At 34.1% G+C, this 18783-nt stretch overlaps 1 protein-coding gene across 1 annotated transcript; it reads right to left on the bottom strand.

The window, feature by feature from the left end:
- Positions 1 to 16348: 16348 nt before the first annotated feature.
- WDR79 (WD repeat domain 79) lies at positions 16349 to 18701 on the bottom strand. Its single transcript, XM_053752255.2, has 5 exons — positions 18177 to 18701; positions 17833 to 18021; positions 17431 to 17594; positions 16827 to 17116; positions 16349 to 16633 (listed from the first exon to the last, which is right to left on the bottom strand). The coding sequence occupies exons 1-5, from the start codon at positions 18587 to 18589 to the stop codon at positions 16388 to 16390; spliced, it is 1302 nt and encodes a 433-aa protein (XP_053608230.1). The 5' UTR covers positions 18590 to 18701; the 3' UTR covers positions 16349 to 16387.
- Between the last annotated feature and the right edge of the window lie 82 nt (positions 18702 to 18783).

The following is an 18783-nucleotide window of genomic DNA, read 5'->3' as shown; positions in this document are numbered from 1 at the left end:
TTTTTTTTTGTCGGGTCGCACTATTCTGATCTTGACAATCATTACAATCATCACATGTTGAGATTTTGCCACGTTATCTGTTTGATAATATGAATAACAGTAACGAAAATTTGACCAATACTACTTTTTATTTTATTTATCACAGAGATTAGATATTTTTTTAAATCAAATAGACTATGTTTCATCTAATGATCAGAACTGAATCCCAAAGAAAAGGCAATCTACTTGGGCGAAAACTGTTGGTAACTAGGTATAAAAAGGAACGATTTATAATGTTTGTACAACCGATACCTATGTATTTAAATAATGTAAGTACTTTGGAAGTACATGAAAGACGAAAGCGGAACAATATTTACAATATTGTCTTCGTGAGAAATTTAATTATCGCGTTCGGGCCTCGCCCGCGTAAACAATGATTTGTTTTCCACTTTCCTTTGCGGATTATTACGGATTTACATAAAGTTACTAGTCAGAACAAAATAATAAGTTACTAGTCATAGGGCTTGTGTAGCGACAGGCCATAAAAAACAAAAAGACCAAACATAGAGAAATTCATTAATTTTTTAATTGATTTATTAAAGGAGATAAAGGTTGTTATTTGCCTTGGTGTAAAGCTTAAACTCAAAAGCGAATCCTCCTTACTACTTACTACTAATAAATTTCAAAATTTGAAATATAAATGAACGAGCCAATATTGATAATGTTTGTTATTCAATCTACTCAACATGTTTAGATCACTCACAGACGGTTCACGGGTAGAATACGACATGGAATAGCACATAATGTACCCAAAATTCCCATGGAAATGAAGCCACGAGGCGCAGCTAGTTAAATATATTTTTCATGGTAAGGCCATGTCACATAAATCACTTGCTTATCTGAAGCTTTTTACAAAGTAAACAATAAAAGGATGTCATAAGAAAGAAAAATGCTTAGTTCGTGACCCTGCATCCTTCAGCGACACACGCGGAATGAAAAGAAGAAATCGTATAAGAAATCGTATATAACTGGCGTGCCAATCAAACTTACAATAAATTGTTATGCTCTAAAGCTATTATGTTTGTTTGTAAACATTTATAAAACATAAATATAAAAAAACTATCGATGAAAAACAATAAAAAAACTTAGCACTCCTTTTTTGGCCGGTCGTGTTAAAAACGCGTACAAAAACACATTTATCCTAGAAAAGGACTTCTTTCAGATTACTTTCATAAACTTTTTCATAAGTGAGATATATAAATCAGTGAAACATCTTCTTCCTCCACAGACAAATGTCATGTAGAATGCTTAATGTAGGCATAATGCACGCTAACAAATAATATGAATTATAATGATTCATTAACAAATTTTCCTTTGTCCTTCAACCCGTACTAATTTCTCGATTAGGAATATACATCCATCATATCCAAAGTTACCCTACACGTGTACCAACAAATTTCATTCCATTAGCCTGTTACCTAAACTTGAATGAGTAACACATGCTACTCATACTATTTAATACTATTAATATTTTAACTTGCATGTACAACCTTATTATATATATAAAGTTTATTATCTATATCAATACAAATAGATCTTTTAAAGAAGAAAATATCTATTATGTATAAAAACTCGAGCAGGAATCAAATTCTCATTAATTGATAATTCCTTCATTTCAGGCAACGTAATAAAGTAAACAATACAATATTGATTTAAATGCTAATGGCACATACAATTAAAATGTAGTTCAGTCTATAAAGTAAGCTGTTGACAGCTAAACTAGCACGGAACCCGTCGTATAACATGGCGGACTATGGCACGTACCTAAACTTATGTGTAAAGAAAAAAAATATTTAAATATCTACGTTCCTGAAACCGGCATAAGCCCGTTTTCATGCAATCGAAGTTCACTTCAGCACTTTTCTCCGTTTAGTTCTGCATTAACAAAAAATAAACTTACTGTCGCTAAATTTCGAGCGAACACTCCGATTCGATAGATAGATATTTTTCGTTTACAAATTTGCTTAAAACCATCAAAAATAATTTGATTGTGTAAAAATAGGGTCCCTGATCTGCTATAGTTATAAAAACTCAAAATGGCCATTGCTTTATCATCATCTAAATGGAGTAATAACGAAGTGGGCATTAATGGCCCGGACATAATTCCGGCCAGACGTGTTATCTATCCGGTTACTGTAACCGGACCGTAACCTTAATTTCTTTTCACCCTAATGGCCATGTAATAACTTCTCAGTATTATTACTATTACTAACATTATAATCAGAAGATTATGGGAATTGCAATTTATATGGGTTGTGATCCTAATACTGTCCGATATGGCACTGCTGATACTTACAGAATAATTTTATTTGGGTACAGTTAATACGCGACAGCCACGGGAAATTTCCAATCCACTTTGTTATGTACAGAGATACGCGGATACTCGTTCTCGCAGGTTGCAGCTAACATAACTAAATACTTGTATAACATATGTTTAGGCATTAACATTGTTTGGCGAACCGCCAAGTAGGAACAGCAATAATGGGCAACTTGAAAAAAGTAGAAAAGCGGATCCTGGACTCCGACGGCAACGGCTGAGGAAGAGGGACAGAGAGATAAAGAGCAAACAACACATTTCTAAGGACTATATATATAGGTAAATCAAATCAAATAATTTATTTGTCAGAATACAGAATTACAATCAGGTGGTCATGATATGAATACAACTACGCTTGTTCTGTTTTGACATAACTTAATACGTAAGGCGAAAAAATATTTTTTTCGATTTCCTGTCCTGACATTTATTTAAACGTACAGTTTACACGTAAATGAAATACTTATAAACTGTAAGCATTTGTGCTAAGTTGCAAATTGTACAAATTTTCAGTACCATTACGTATCAGTCTAAGTTTAGAGCACCCGTGTATCACTGCTTATCGCTTAGACATTCCGTCGTAAGTTTACTGAAACATTGTTCTAAACTAGTGCTGAAACTTAATATAAAGTATAATAAAACTATAGCGTACCTATCACAGATTTATGTGGTATTTTAAGATGAGTTGCACCTATGGAATTAGTACGTACTCCAAGTACCAAGTTGCACCAGTAAACTTTGACGTTGTCATGCCAGTGCGTCACCGCCGTGTAGACAAAATGGCGTACTTTTTCTGAAAAGTTGACTGGAGCAACCCACTCTTTGAGGTTCCGCTGCGATCCAGCTGTAGTTAATATATGTATGTATACAGTGGGCGGTATACGTATACAGCGACGAACCTCGGATATGTAAATAATAAACACCAAGGTTAAAAGACGCAAATCAAGTATAAATTATATAGATTTTCTTATACTTAGCATCCGTATATTTACATAAGTTCTTATAGCATATATCTCATAAGTTGTAACCGAACAATGCTGATGCTGATAAAATAAACTCAAAAGGTTGAGAAGCACTGTTCCAGACGTTTGAATCCTTTCATCACGCTGGGACAGCTAACGTCAGGACGACACGTACCAGTTAGACTGATTGCAAGTTTCAAACTAACAGAAATAAATCCTATCTCACCTTTTCAAAACAGACTTATCAACTTTAAGGACGATTGTCTGCCAAGTTTTGTGCCTTGTGGTGATGTTATTCTGAAGTTTATATGTAAATTTGAGTCTATAGTACCAATTCAGATCTATGCATGAGCCTAAAATAGTCTATTTTATTTATCTTTGGCAAAATGTACAGTTTCTTGCTAATGCGTTTAGTTTTCCGTTACGGCATCTCTACGGCGTCTGTCTAGTCTTAAACGTTTTTCTGACTATTAAATATGTATTTATGTAAGATTGTTGATTAGTTAGAGTGGAGCTGTTTGAATGTTTTAAAAACACTGTCCATTACATTATGCTTGTATGAATAAACTAGCTGTTGCTCGCAGCTCCGTCCGCGGTAGCCTATGTTTGACCTCGGGTTATTAAATAAATCAATACTTACCAAATTCCTTCCAAATTAGCCCAGCGATTTAGCCGTGAAAGCATGCTGACAGATAGACTTTCACATTTATAATATTATAATTCATTTATGTATTAAGACCTCTTGCCAACCAAGTACGCAGCTCTTAATATTAAAATACGAAATATTTTCCTATATTCCGCCAGCTGCTACCAATAGAGCACAGATGAGCTCCCGAGTGCTCACTCGTGTTAACAAAACATGCGCATATTTGGAACGAAAATAAGTATATTTTACATCATGACGGTGTGTTGGACAACTATGAAAGTGTTATACAATCTGTTACTATGGTATGAAAGAAACGCCTCTTCATCCAGCTCAAAGGACCATAGAAGAAAAAAACGGACTACGAGATTTAAATAAAAGTCTAAATGACTATATCCAGTATCTACCTAATCTTTCAAAAGATACTTTATAAATGGTACCCTTTTAGATAGCTACCCGACATTTTATTAAAACTTGTCTTTATTTTCCCCGTTTGATGATAAAAGATAAAAGTTCCTTGCTGCCTCTATTTAATATCCGTCCAATACTAATATTGTCTATTGACTATGTACCCTTACAAATAAAAGATATTAAATGATGAATAGAAATAAATATTGAGTTATATAAGTATATAGGGCCTAGTTTTAGTAAATAATTCGAATTTGAGAGAATTGTATCTACATAATATAAGTTTGTCAAAAGTTATCTAAAACTAATTTCTAAATAATTTTAATTTTGACTGATTTTTTCAAAAGGATGATACTGATTTGCATTTATTCAGTAGTATATGTAAAATATCCATAATAATTTATTAATAAATGCGTAAGTAAGAAATGTATATTATTCAATAATTCAAATGTATGACTGCTTATATCAATTACAGCCGGCATTATTCATCTCGGAATTAGGTATGGTCATTCTGTACGTCTTTGCGCATTTTGTTTCGTTTCTATGATACGTAACCATAGTATTGAAATAAAATGTTTAAAACAGGTTATGTGTATAACCTACCTGAAACCTTACCTGAAATAATATCAAATAGGATACTTTTTATCCACGAAATTTCTTCCAGACCCGACAGACACAAAAGATATATAATTTTTCTGTCAATGAATCCCCACATATTTATGTAGCTTGAAAAATATTTGAGAACATAGTGTGTTCCTGTATGACATGAAGACACGTGCACTCCGAATGCGTGGGTATCCAGTACGTACACAGCATTTTATGGAAATTACGCGTGTACTGCAACTACATGCAATACCATACATACAACCGAGCGCTGAACAACAGTCGGCGTTCACGGGCCTTAAAAAACAATATCGTGTACATAATACATCGAGATCCGACCCAAGACGACACGAGGGGTAGAATACCTGTACTTTGACAGCAATAAGATTAGCTGCAAGAGAACTTTACAGGCGGGAGACAAAGTTTTTTAATACAACAGTTACCGGGAACTGCCGTTATTAAACCTTTAACACCGCAAGCCGCTCCTTTAAGTCGTGCAGTTTAAAACTTTAAATGTCACTCAACGAAATGATTACGATAGTGCGGGATGTCGTCCTTCTACTAATCCTACTATTAAATATGAAAGTGTGTTTGGAGTTTAGATGATACAGTTTTCAGATCACTTTTCAGATCCAGAAATAACCTAAAGGGCTACGATGAAACATAAAACACAGCACGTCATTGCATTTACACGTTTTCTCTTTTTTTACACGATGCGTACACGGTATGAGACAAAGAGACAACATGTGGACGTTAATAACGTGCTACTTGTTTGTATGTTTTTTTCCTTCTTCCTTCTGGAATGGCTCCCGGAACACTTGACTGGTTCATAAATGTTTACTGGTAGAGCCACAGGTTTTCAAGTACCTGTTAGTTTAACATATATTTACATGAATCTATTCCGTTAATCGTTCTTCTTACACTTTACAGCATTTTACTGCATTTCTAGGACTTTGCTCTTCCACATTTTTCGCTGATACATTTAACTGAAAAAAGTAACTTATAAATAAAACCTTAAATTCTGACAGGTTAGTGTATATAATGACATGTTTCCTGAAATTTTCATAAGAAATTAATACAGATGACCTAGTATATAGGCTATGTTACATAGAAATCATATGACTCTCCCATTTAGGTAATGTGGAGTGCGTGTACACGAGCAATTCCGTCATAAAGCGCATTCCCAACCCATTCCAAGCACAGACAGATATGAACTGACGACCTCTTTATAGCGGCCATTTTATTATGACGACACGCCTAAACGGGCAAATTATTCGGGTTTGTCATAGATATATATAGAGATAGACGAAATAAAGTCTAGATTTTTCCCATTGTTTCGTTTTGTGTGTGGTTGATTAGTAAACTGTTTTTCAACAGTTACTTTATAGACAATTATTTCAAGATAATGGAAAAATACATATGGTTGTCTAACTGTATCATATTGTATTTATTTAATTTTATTGAACTTTATTATTAGGTCTGACAACTAGAGATGTCGACGACCACGCCAAGTGGAGACCTAAAAGTAGGAAAGCGGACCCGGCTCCGATGCTCAACGGTTGGGTAAGCAACCGGGAAAACGGGAAAAATAAGAGAGAGTGAACTTAGTTATAAATTCTATATAATATTTCACAACAAATCTACTTAATATTTTGTCGGTGGTATTCACACGCTTGCAAATAGGCACTTAGCTATTTGTTCGGATGAGCTATATCCCACCCTGTTTACGATTCAGAATCAATACATTATGGAAATTGGTCGTATATTTTGCTGTGATCTTATTTGTGGTTATTTGCTACCGATAAATAAATTTAATTACAGTGACATATATCTGATTTATTCTTATACTGAAGTAGATTACATAAATATGCACTGTTGCAAACATGCTTATATTCGATATGTAATCAAATGTTTATCCTTCATATGCTGCTTATTTTTGTCCGATGTGCAGTATATTTTTCTCTATCAGGTAGTTGTTATATTATATTCAATCTAAAAACCTATTATCGCTGTTTACGGTGATAGTTTAGAGGGTGTAAATTTAGAAAAAATAAAATAAAACTTTTTTAATCTGCCAAGCCTCCATACACAAATGATTCCATGTGCTGTGATCAATTTTCTCAGTTTAATACCGGATAATTGCGGAAGCAGAAAGGAAAGGCCTTTGCCCAGCAGTGGGATACAGATACAAAATAGGCTAAAAAAATGAAACACCGTTACTATTTCATTTTTATAAGAAAAGAATACCCGAAAAGATCCCTTTACAAACAGTCAAACTTGCAGACGGCACGGAGAGATTGCTGGAATATAAATATAAGCCTGTCTCAGTATCGAAGGAGATCGAATTGGATTATCGAAAAGTACAAGTCAATAGAGGAAAGATACAAGTTCGTAGATTCAACGAAAAGCAAAAATAAAGACGGAGACAGCAATTAGTTATTCACAATTAAAAAAAATTTTTTTACCTGTTGCGTACATAAAGTCCAGTGTTGCCAGACATCGCGATTTTGGCGGGACATCTCGATTTTTTACTCCAGAATTCATAGAGCCGCGCGAAAGAGTAGTTTTTTTGGATTTGCAGTCAAAAGCAAAAAAAAACGACATCGGCATACTTTTGAACAAAGGTAAATCTATAAAATAAAGGTAATTAAAATTTTCAATAGAATTTAGCTATTGTGTTTTTATTTTTTTTTTAATTAAAAAAAAAACAAAACGTATTAATTGTAATAAGTAATTATATTTAATTAAATTACATTAAAGTGCGATTTCTTTTTCTATTACGTCCCTAGTAGAAAGAAATAATCCCACTTTTTTACTCATTAGAAACAAAAGTAATTGTAGCCTGGATATGTGAGTGACATGTATTTAATTTGTATTTAATTGACGTGCCTGGACGCTATTTCAGTACGAAAACGAATGGTGGTTCGAATCTGTTCAAATTAATGAATGAAATAAATAGACTGTATTCCATCTATTTATTTTTGACAGAAAACAGAATAGTATTCCTCTTTTGAAGTCGGTTAAAAACAATAAGAGCCACTTATCATTTTTTAGTTCTTTAATTTGATAAGTCCGCCGTTGTACATTAATATTTCTTATATTAATTTGAATTTATTTACTTATTTTCGTACAATAGAAACAAACAAGTATCCTATCCTATGTAATAGCTCTGTCTTAACTTTTTTTGCAGTTCCGAGATTCATGGTCACTTTAGAATTCAATTCACGCGGTAGACATTGTCATGAACGAAAGGTTTGTGGACTGTTATTGAAAAACTAGATTTCTTACAAAAAAATATCGAAGTATATTTAGGTAGGTACAAACATGAAAAAAAACGTGAGACCAATAAAAACATGGGTATTGATTGTAAGTCCAAAAGGTCTATAATCCGTTCAGTTGTTTATGAAAAACATTCATAAGAATCACTTATTTTACAAAAAAAAATTAATATAGTCCTAGCTACGCCAAGGATTATATGCGTGCAAATGGTATGATAGGAATGCCGACGACCGTGTGGAGGCCGTGGAACCCAAAGCCCGGCGCTCAATCACTGAGCAAGAAACCAGGAAAACGCTCAGATCAGAGAGACATTCCTTGCTACAAAAGAAAGTCTAGTTTGTATTATGAAGTGATAGTAATGATTTACACGAACATGCTCACATAGCCGACAGAAGCCGAAGTTCAAATTTAATTAAAGAACTAAATAATAATTTAATGCGGAACATACACATAAGTTATCGAGCTCAAAATTAAACGATAACAATAATACCTGTCGCTAAACAGTAATAAAATGGAACATTTTCTTTTGTATAGGAATTTAAGAAATCACTTTTCTGTACAAAAGAAATATCCTTTTGTTAGGCAGCAAATATAAGGTGTTACATTACATTTGTTGCGAAAACGGCGATTTCCGTGCCAGGAAAACATTAGGTTTAAGAAAAGACTCGCTTATTTCTTTCATTGAGAAAAACGCTGTATTAATGTATTGTAATGTATTTATTACACACGCGATCTGTCAAAATTGTAGTCTGTCAGCTAATCAGAATAATAAATCATTGCGACGAATTGAGCTCTTCCCTTTTTGAAGTTGAAATGTAGGTTATCTATTTTTTAAGAACTCGCAGAACAAATGCAAAAATATTTTCGATAGGCTACAATTTCAAATAAGTATTTCTATCTAATGATAATGACATAATGGCGAAGGCAATACAATTCAATAAATACGTTTTAATACCTACCTACGAGTAGGTATATTCTTTCCGTTCAATCATTTTTTCTCCGAAATTGTTAGCGCAGTTGTTCTCGAAATCGATGTTCGAAAGTTAGCTCAATATACAAATCCTGGAAGGTGGGAATGTATAGGTACCCTGAATATTAAAACTGACGGCGTGGTCCCCGCCCCAGAATAGTACCTACTCTTGTTATATCCTCTCGCGGAAAAAGTCTTGTTCTTAGTCGCCTCGTCGCCACATCATAGTCAACAACAGCATTCCCAAATTAGGTTTATACGACGGCTGATGGCTTCCAGGTCGTATTAAAATAACAGCAGAATTTAATATCAGTAACACTTACATTTTAGTGGATTTTCGACCCTCAGAGCGAGTTTTATATAAACCCTTGAAACGCTGTTGGCTGTTTGGAGGATCATCAAAATTGTGTTTCAATCTGCCATTACTAGAGACTAACTGAGGAGAATATTCAATGGTGTCAGTTGTAAAATGCCAAGAATTTGCCAGTAATATAGGTACATAAGTACACCATATGCACTTAGCTAGCCTGGTGATACATTTCAGTGGTACTTAAAATGTCTACCTTATGGAAAAAATAAAATAGGGAAAACATATCCTAAGTATAATATGAAATGAATGAAAAATGCGCAAGTATGTTTGTTATTTAGTTGTGTGTTGCTTCATGATTTACGCATACGGAGAGTACCTTTACCGACAAGGGCAATGCAAAATAAAAACATGTTGCATGCATGGCTGCATTGCATCCCGGAAAAAGTAATGTTTCCGTAGGAAATTTTGGTACATGGCAAGCACGGCAAGTATACCTATAGTACCTAAAATATAAACATACCAAACCAAATACATGTACAATTTAAGCAGTTACAATTACGAGAATTGAATATTATGAGCAATAAGCCTACGAATTTTGTGGCATAAAAATATTCACACTTGGTCGTGTATGCTATTTATTCAAACGACGTATCCGATATAAGATACCAATGTAAATTATTACGAACCGTTTCTTCATACGACAGGGTTTCGTGAAATATGGGCCCGATCCTTCCTAAAGCAATATTTTGTTACGTTCGTTCATATCAAATTTTATCTTTAGGATTATGATATCATACGTGCAAATAAGCAATAGAGCCAATATTCGATTTTGATAAATAAAGAAAAATGCTTATGCTTACATCGTTAGTTAGGGATACGTGAACTATTTATTTTGTAAAGTGATATGTGACAAAAGGAAAAGGCAAGGCATTTAATAATATATTTTCTGCTCATTTATAGGAATCTACTTAACCTATTTCAAAGTTAAAGCGGACGTGACATATGCCACATTTATAACATTTGAAAAACAGTATTTCTACAGTAATCAGAATAAGGAATCATAGTCATAACTATTTCCCACGTTACATTTAAGCAATCTAATAAGTAAAGCGCTTTGACATAATAACACATCTATCTAGCTACCTACTCAAATTATAGCAAATTCGGAATATATTACCTCCACATAGAGGCCTGCAGATTTTGTAGCGCTGTTGACTGAAATCTAGTTATACGATCCATAATATTCGTGGTGAAAGCTGTTGAGATCAAGGGAAATCTAATCTAGCAACATTAACTGTATGTAACTAAACTATGACATTTTAAAGGTAGGTAGGTATACTCGTATTTGGTACGGTACCTTTAGCAGTTTCGGGAAAACTCTACCTGTGATACCTACCTTATGCGATATTCCATTCCAAGTTATATTTTATCAAAATCAGTCTAGTCGATTTTGCGTGATTAACAAACATCTTGACATCCACACTTTCATGACTCTAATCCACACATTACTCGCGTATCCAAAATGTTATTCATCTGTAATATTATTGTACCGAGGTTTAAAATTTAATACTATAGTATAGTTGTAGTAAACAGTAAATTATATTTGTATCTTTCATATGAAATTCAATAGTTTTTGCTAATAAGCTTTTGAAAATATCCCTTTAATATAAAATTGACAAAAAGAAGTTTAGGCAAAATAAGAAGTTCAAAGACAAGTTTAAGCAACCAAGCGTCAAACTGTCGGCTATGTAAGCAAAGTCGCGGTTAGAAAGCTAGTAATTAAATCAGACCAAAAGCGGGAAATTTCCCTTTACAATCCTCACAGGGAATCACTTTCCTTAATCGTTTGATGCTCTAACTTTGGCAAACTAACTTAGGTCATTAAGCTTTCACGAGCCTGGGGAGCTTTTTGCCCCGATGTCTGTTTGTAACATGTTTTTATTATCTGTGACACCGATCTGTTTATCGAACCTATAATGTGGTTGTGTAAAAAGTTTTTGTTACCTTTAGTTATATTCGGGAAACTATCCTCTTTTCTTTACAGGTTTATAGATCACATCGAGGTTCACAAACTGCCTCTGAGCATTTTCTAAGTTGCTTCTAAACATGAAACTCGAAAACATAGAATCCTACTTTTCTCCTACTTGGTACGGTCAGTCCATTTGTACACTTTAACGATATCATGCCAGCAGTTTGCACACACGATAACTTGATTGCGCTGGATTAGGCGAAAGTGGCGTAATAAGAGTAGAGGTATCTAGAGTGGCGAAGGCGATACTCCTGGAGTTTGTCTGCTATGACGCGGGCAAGAAAGCTGCCGCGGGTTCCTCACGTGGTCGAACCGCATAAGCCCAGGTTACATATAAAGTGTATGTACACAAGAATGGGATTATCTAAATTATCTGAAGACTAATGAAAATACGTGTATAGTGAATATTGCATGGAAGATCTTCTTTATTTTTTCTACTTCAATCATAAAAACACATCGAAATAAATTTCTTGTAAAAACTAGAACTTGCATTTCTTGTGTAATAGAAGGATTTAATTGAATTTATATTAGGCGTGATTTTGTTATGTACCTACCTATAGCCTATAGCTAGATAAGTAATATCATCCAAGGATTTAAAATATCCCTATTATAAACATTTTTAGCCTCAAAAGGTATTAATTTCCGGTAAAACAAATGAGTTTTTGGAAGGAGACGGTAATTACGAGACTGCTTTGTGATGAATGAACGACATCTCATATCTCCAAGATAATAATTATGGCAATAATAAATTCTGTGCTGAATTTACCAGCGACTGACAGCCAAAACCTAATCGATAAGAGGCAGGTTTTAGCTAGGCTAGGCTTAGGTTCTAACTAGACATAAAAATAAAAAATAATACTTAAGTAATACTTATAGGTATATTATTTACTAAAAATTTTAAATACAAAATCAACATTTTTGTACAGTATGTTTGCATTATTATATTGAATAATACGTAATGAATAATCTAGAAATTAGATATTTATATTATAATTGAGACAATATAGCATAAATAAATCATAGAGATTGATAAAATATAGAATAATTAGGCTAAGATAGGTATCGAAATCTGAAGTCAGAGATGAAAATAGTCTACTTATTAGCGGTAAGTTTGCTACTCATCTATCATCCGTGTCTGTATATTGGCACTTAATATTCATTCAAAACAAAATCACAGATAATAACATTAGATTATTGTTCTTACATCTATATGTAAAATACACTTAGTTTGTCCGCTCGTGTGAGGTCAGTCAAAAAAGACCTTGATTTCTAAATTATGTAACTTCATTAATTCTAATTAAAAACCTACTATACTTTTATAGACTCCTCTCTAATATAATTTTGAAAGCTAATTATCCTTCCTTCAATATCTTTGTAATGTAATGCCATTTGAGAATTACATGAATATTTTTTTCTTCAGCTGGGGGATACGAAAAAAAATAAAATTAAAAAATTAACATTATACCTAGTCTTCCTACGCGGGTTTTTCCGAAACTAGCTAACTGTAATACAGCTTGTGTGTGTGGGCCTACTATTACAAGTTCTGTTTGTTGCTGACCGAAGTATCTTAACTCCAAAACTAGCTTCGAATCAGTGGAAGTAATAAATAACAAGAATTCCGGAACGGGAAACAGCATCTTGTTTTGTTGATGTGTACAGTCACGGGAATACACGTTCTGTTGTATTAATTTGTTTGGTACGCTTGAGGAAACGTGTACTTAGATATTTTCACTTAGTAGAACTACATAGTAATTAGTAAGTTTGGGAAACTTTGGCTTAGTATAGGTACCTATTCGGAATATATGTTTTGGAAACTTATTGATCTACCTACCCTATATACCAACGTAACCAAGTAAACTACAGCTCATGTTATACAGTTTAAAATCTAAACTCCCGCTTCCTTTTCTTTTTTTCATTCAAATTTGAGGAACGTGAGTGAGAAGAGGTGTGCAAATAATTCAATAACAAAATCCCTGTCTGATCCATGGATTTAGTAAGTACTTCGTACAGAGTAGGTACCTACTAATTCCATGGTCTAATCTTACAATACACTCTACATTGTATTAAAAAAAATCCTCGGGGCCACTAAATAGTGTTTGAGTGGGATATTAGGGAGTATTTACAGGGAATCCTCATTTTATTAACTGAAACCTAGTTTTTGAGTCCTGCAGTCCCAGTGCCATTGTCAGGTTTGCGGTTTTAATATCTTGATACTCTAAAAACACCTTGCTACTTTTACACAGATAAAAATTTAAATTCAACCAGGGTTATCAAATTGTCTATTGACCAAAATAAACGAAAATGGGCCGAGCTAGAGCTACTGCGTAAGCAAACTTTACTTAACGAAATTACAGGAGGAACCACAGCATCAAACTGAATCACAAAGAGCTACGTCGTTTTAGACTTACTTTTAGGTACAAACTAAACAGTATTATGTAAGGGGCGGGCGCGGTAAGGCACCCAAGGGCGCTGTTTATAAAAGGGCGTCTCGAGCTTGAGAATGATCTGTTTTTATATAGGTCGACCTATGTCGCGACATAGAATTCATTTCAGATACCTACACCAGACATTTTTGGTTGAACCACAACACACGGCCGCCCTAGAATTTTCTCTATTCATTAGTTTCCATTTTTCGTCTCACTAAGACCCATTTAAAAGATAGGGGGCGCCGTACAATCGCTTAGGTCACCTAAAACCGGCACTGCAATTAAACTAAACTCAGTTAGCTTGTTTGATTCCAGTCTCAGAAGGCTAAGAGAATTACAAAATGTAATAGAAGCGAAAGCTTTAAATTTACGATGATTTTCCTAATGGCGAGGTGAATAACGAGTCGTTATTTACATTGTTTGATATATAAATGTGTCTTGTCGCTCGATTATGTAAATTAAATTGGCCAATAAACTCGCTATCCTATATGTGATAATATCGGATAGTATTAAAACAGTGATGCTGGATGAAGATTCCCCAAGTCTGTTTTCCTTCATCGGTATCAATATGATAGTCTCTCTCAAGAATTTCTGTACTTTGACTGTAATTCGGAAATATTATACTTAGGTAAATTACCAACTTCGATGCTTAAATAACACGTCTAAATAAATGCTTTTGTCAATCGAAAAGGCGCGCAGCTGGCACAGATTTCGGATTTAACAATTAATTGGCCACCTAGGTACTTTATTATTTGAGCACCTAATCGTTCAAAAGAAACTTTACAATGGAGTCGTTTAGCGAGTTTCCAAGTAGAAGTTTTGAATTTGTGACTTGGTAATTTGGAATGGCATACTTAAAAGTGTATCCACCTAAAATTAAACTTTACTTCATCCCGGATTTTAAAAATACCTGAGTTATTTTGTACTTATATTAAATACTTACTGCCTATATAATTTGATCTGCTTACAATTTTCAAAAACCTGGTCTACTTGCTGCGTTGAAAATAATATAAAAACTGTTTTCAAATAAAACGACCTATTAATTACTTGACAATTAAAATATATTTTACACAAAAACATATTTTATGATCAGTGTAGATACCTATTTAGTTAAGTACATGGACCTGCAATTCTGCATTTAATACAACAATACTTATTTCAAACATAAGATAGTGGAACCGCTAATAATCTGCAGAAATGTGCACTGCGCGAAAAAGATGTACTTTTTCTAAGGATAAAGACATAAGGTTCATGAATTAATATTACTGAGTATTTTATTTACTAACAAACCTCAAGTACAGCTGTTCTGTAATTTAGTCGCCCGGCCCCCAATAAAGGTTTACGAGTCCTGACTAAGCGGGGATGCAAGTGGTAATAAAGTGGGGTGCTTTAGGAGCCTCCTAACCGGACTGACCTTGGCTATGAGCTTATATCGCGTGCTGATATTGGTAACTTTTAATAGTGTGATAGCTTTGTGACACTTTCGTCCTGTTTTGCACTGATATCATAAAAATGAGGGTTGTTTCATTTTAGACTTCGCGACTCAAATACTGGAACAATTTTTTGTGTTTTAGGATTTAGTTAAAAACCCGAAAACAAACTTGTTTTTAGTATACCTAATCGAAATATCGGATAAAAGTTTGTATGAAAAATGCTATATTTTGACGCAAATAGCCGTGTAGAAAAATAAAAAATAAAAATTTATGACAAAAAAAAACTTTGTGAGAAAGTGCAAAATTGAAACTTCATTAGCATTCAGTCAACGTGTAGGCATATCGTAGACGGCAGTAGCACTACCAACTACGACGATAAGCTACGACTCTACAAATAGCTAAGATTCTAAGATGCTAGATTGCTAACATTCTACGACACGTGCTACGTGTCTAAGACATCATTACAAACAAATCTACGATGCTAAATTTTAAAAAACTTATTTGTATCTATATAATCTATATAAATAACTATATTTCCTTGCAATTGAATACAGTATAGAGTGATATTGTGACTAAATACAAATAGAATGCAGTATCACGACCCTTTCCTAGGGCTAGGTACACTGAGCCAAGAATTGCTAAAGAAGGCCACGCAGGCAAGGTTTAGTTGTATGGAGATTATGGAGTTGAGATTATGGTTGCTAGCCCATTGCGATCCCGTCGGTGATTATTATAAGGGGAATGACCGGTTCCAGTTTATAGCCCTTGTTTAAAATCTGCGCGGAGAACTTGTTGCCACATTGTACGTTTATGTTTTGCTCCCATACTAGCGTGGATATAAATAACAAATATATTTCTATTACATAACCGAAATAATAAATCTATAGACTGAAATTATTCATTTAAAAAACTATGTAAGTAGTTAGTAGATTTTAAATAAAACAAAATATTTTTTTGTTAAATTACTAGTTTTATGTCAAATCAGGTACGTCGCCTGTCCACCAAAACATCAAACTATTTTCAGCTTTCCAAGAGTACCTCATATCTTCACTAAAATCATCATGTTCACCATTTCGGTACACACTATCTGTTTGAACTTCACTCTCCTGTATCGATTTGACTGGATCTTCAAAGTGGTATTGCCCGGATCCCGTAGCTAGTATTGGTCTACAAGGATGTATTGAGACACTGTTGCAGCAATCCTTGTGCAAAGGAAACTAAAAACGAAAGCCATTTCATTAAATGTATGTATGTTAAGTAAAACATTATATATTCAAATACATTGTACTAAAAGCAAAGCATGTCGTTGTATAGCTACTTTCAATAAGACCTTTATTTACCCTTTATACTTATATAATTTTAAAGTTTTATTCAATTCAATTAATTTTAAAGTATTATTAGTAGATGTACCTTATATGTCACATTATCCCTATCAATATCACCGGAATCTAAGCTATCTCTCCAATCTGCTTGGTCGACATCCCACACTTTGAGGATACCATCTGTGCCCCCTGTAACTAAATATTTCCCACATGGTGATATATCAAAATATATTCTCTGATTTGTGTTCACTGCTCTACTGAGTATGTTGAGAGGTCGCCGGTAACATCTGATGTCCCATACGAGCAGGCGGTGGTCTTTGCGAGCCCCAGATACGAGTTTCAAACCATCTGGAGTGAATTTCATGTGTGTGATTCCACCTGGGAATACATAGAAAAATAATTGTAAGAGGGTTGTTAGTTTGCTCAAGCAATATTATTAGAATCATCCATGCTATTTAGCACTTACACAATCAACAAATATTACACTAGCATGATATGATGATGAGCATAAAAATAAAAGTTCAAATTTTGAAGATTTTGCTATGATTTTACAACCCGCCATCTGCCTGACATCAACCCAACTTGGAAATGATATTAATGCCTGTCAGTGACTAAGGCTATAAAATTTTCGGGAGGATATGAGTGGTCCTAATCTAGGGAAAAATAGATCATGAATCATCACAATAAATTACCAGAATGACCATGCATTTTTCCTATGCTCTTGTAAGTCCCAGTTTCAGTCATATTGTAGAGACTGATTGTGGTATTCCAAGACCCAACAGCCAGCAGGTAGCTGTCTACTGCAAGACAGGATGCCGGACTAGATATTTTGTTTTCTGCAAACTCTCTGCCTGGCCTGTGAACATTAATCAACCCTTATCATTTATTACATTTTAATTTGCAATTTTTAAAATAGGGTTTAAAATAGCTAAAATTCTATAATTTTAAATTCATTTTGATGCTGGTATAATTAGGATTAGATGAGTAAAAATCAACAAAAAAAAATATTAAATTCAAACACATGAATTAAAAATATTTACTCTCATACACAAGCCTCAAAGAATGAGTACTAATACTAATTACCTATAACTTACCTCTCAACATCAAAGGTCCTCAATACTTTCTTGTAACCAGCTATGATTCTACTACCCTCCCTATTAAATGTGATAGACAATGCCGGTTCCATTTCATCCACAGCATTGAAGCCCCGGTATGAACAGCGTAGTGATCCATCAAATGCATCCCACATCTGCACTGGAGCATTTTGCCTTGTGGTTATCCAACTGAAAATATATTTTATGATTTTCCTGAGTTTAGTGAATTCAAGACAGATTAAAACTGATGTATTCATCACACAGATTGAGCTAGCATTCTAGATTGGATGGATAAGTATGTCATTCAAGTAATTAAATTAATTAATTCAATAAAAGTTATTTACCAGCAAGACTCGGGTATTGCACTGTTCATGAACGGGTACCAGCAAAAATCATATACTAATCCAGCTTCTTTCACATGAATCACAGAATCTAGTACATCTATTGTACGGGTAGAAGAAACTGAACCAAAATAAAGATTTTTAGGCAACTCTGCTACGTGCACACCGTCGTTGTTCACAACTGATAAGCAACATGTGCCGTCTGGAGACCACTTGCATCCTCGTAAGTAGGGCTGCACGTCTTCATTAGCTTTTGAAGACCGAGACCAAGAGGAACTACACAGCTCCAGCAATGTTTTGCTAGTAAACAAACTGGGATATTGAACTAGCTGTTTAGTGGTTTCCGAATTTTCTTGTATCGTTTCGCTAGTCCTATCATAGCTTTTAGTTTCAATTACCACATCAGTTTCACCCATACTTATAACAAAACAAGACTACAAATTTTACATTATAATGTATTGAGTACCTAATTCCTAGGTAATCACAAACGCCATGCCGAACGCAGCAAGCAAAAACAAGAGAAAGGAAAACAGTGATTATGACATTGACACTGACAAGTTTTATTTTGATTTTGACATCTTCAAGAATTCACCAATCATATATCCACCTT

Source organism: Plodia interpunctella, chromosome 12, assembly GCF_027563975.2.
Source record: "Plodia interpunctella isolate USDA-ARS_2022_Savannah chromosome 12, ilPloInte3.2, whole genome shotgun sequence".
Taxonomy (NCBI): Eukaryota; Metazoa; Arthropoda; class Insecta; order Lepidoptera; family Pyralidae; genus Plodia; species Plodia interpunctella.
Note: the sequence above shows the minus strand (reverse complement) of the source record. Positions and strands in the feature narration are given on the sequence as shown.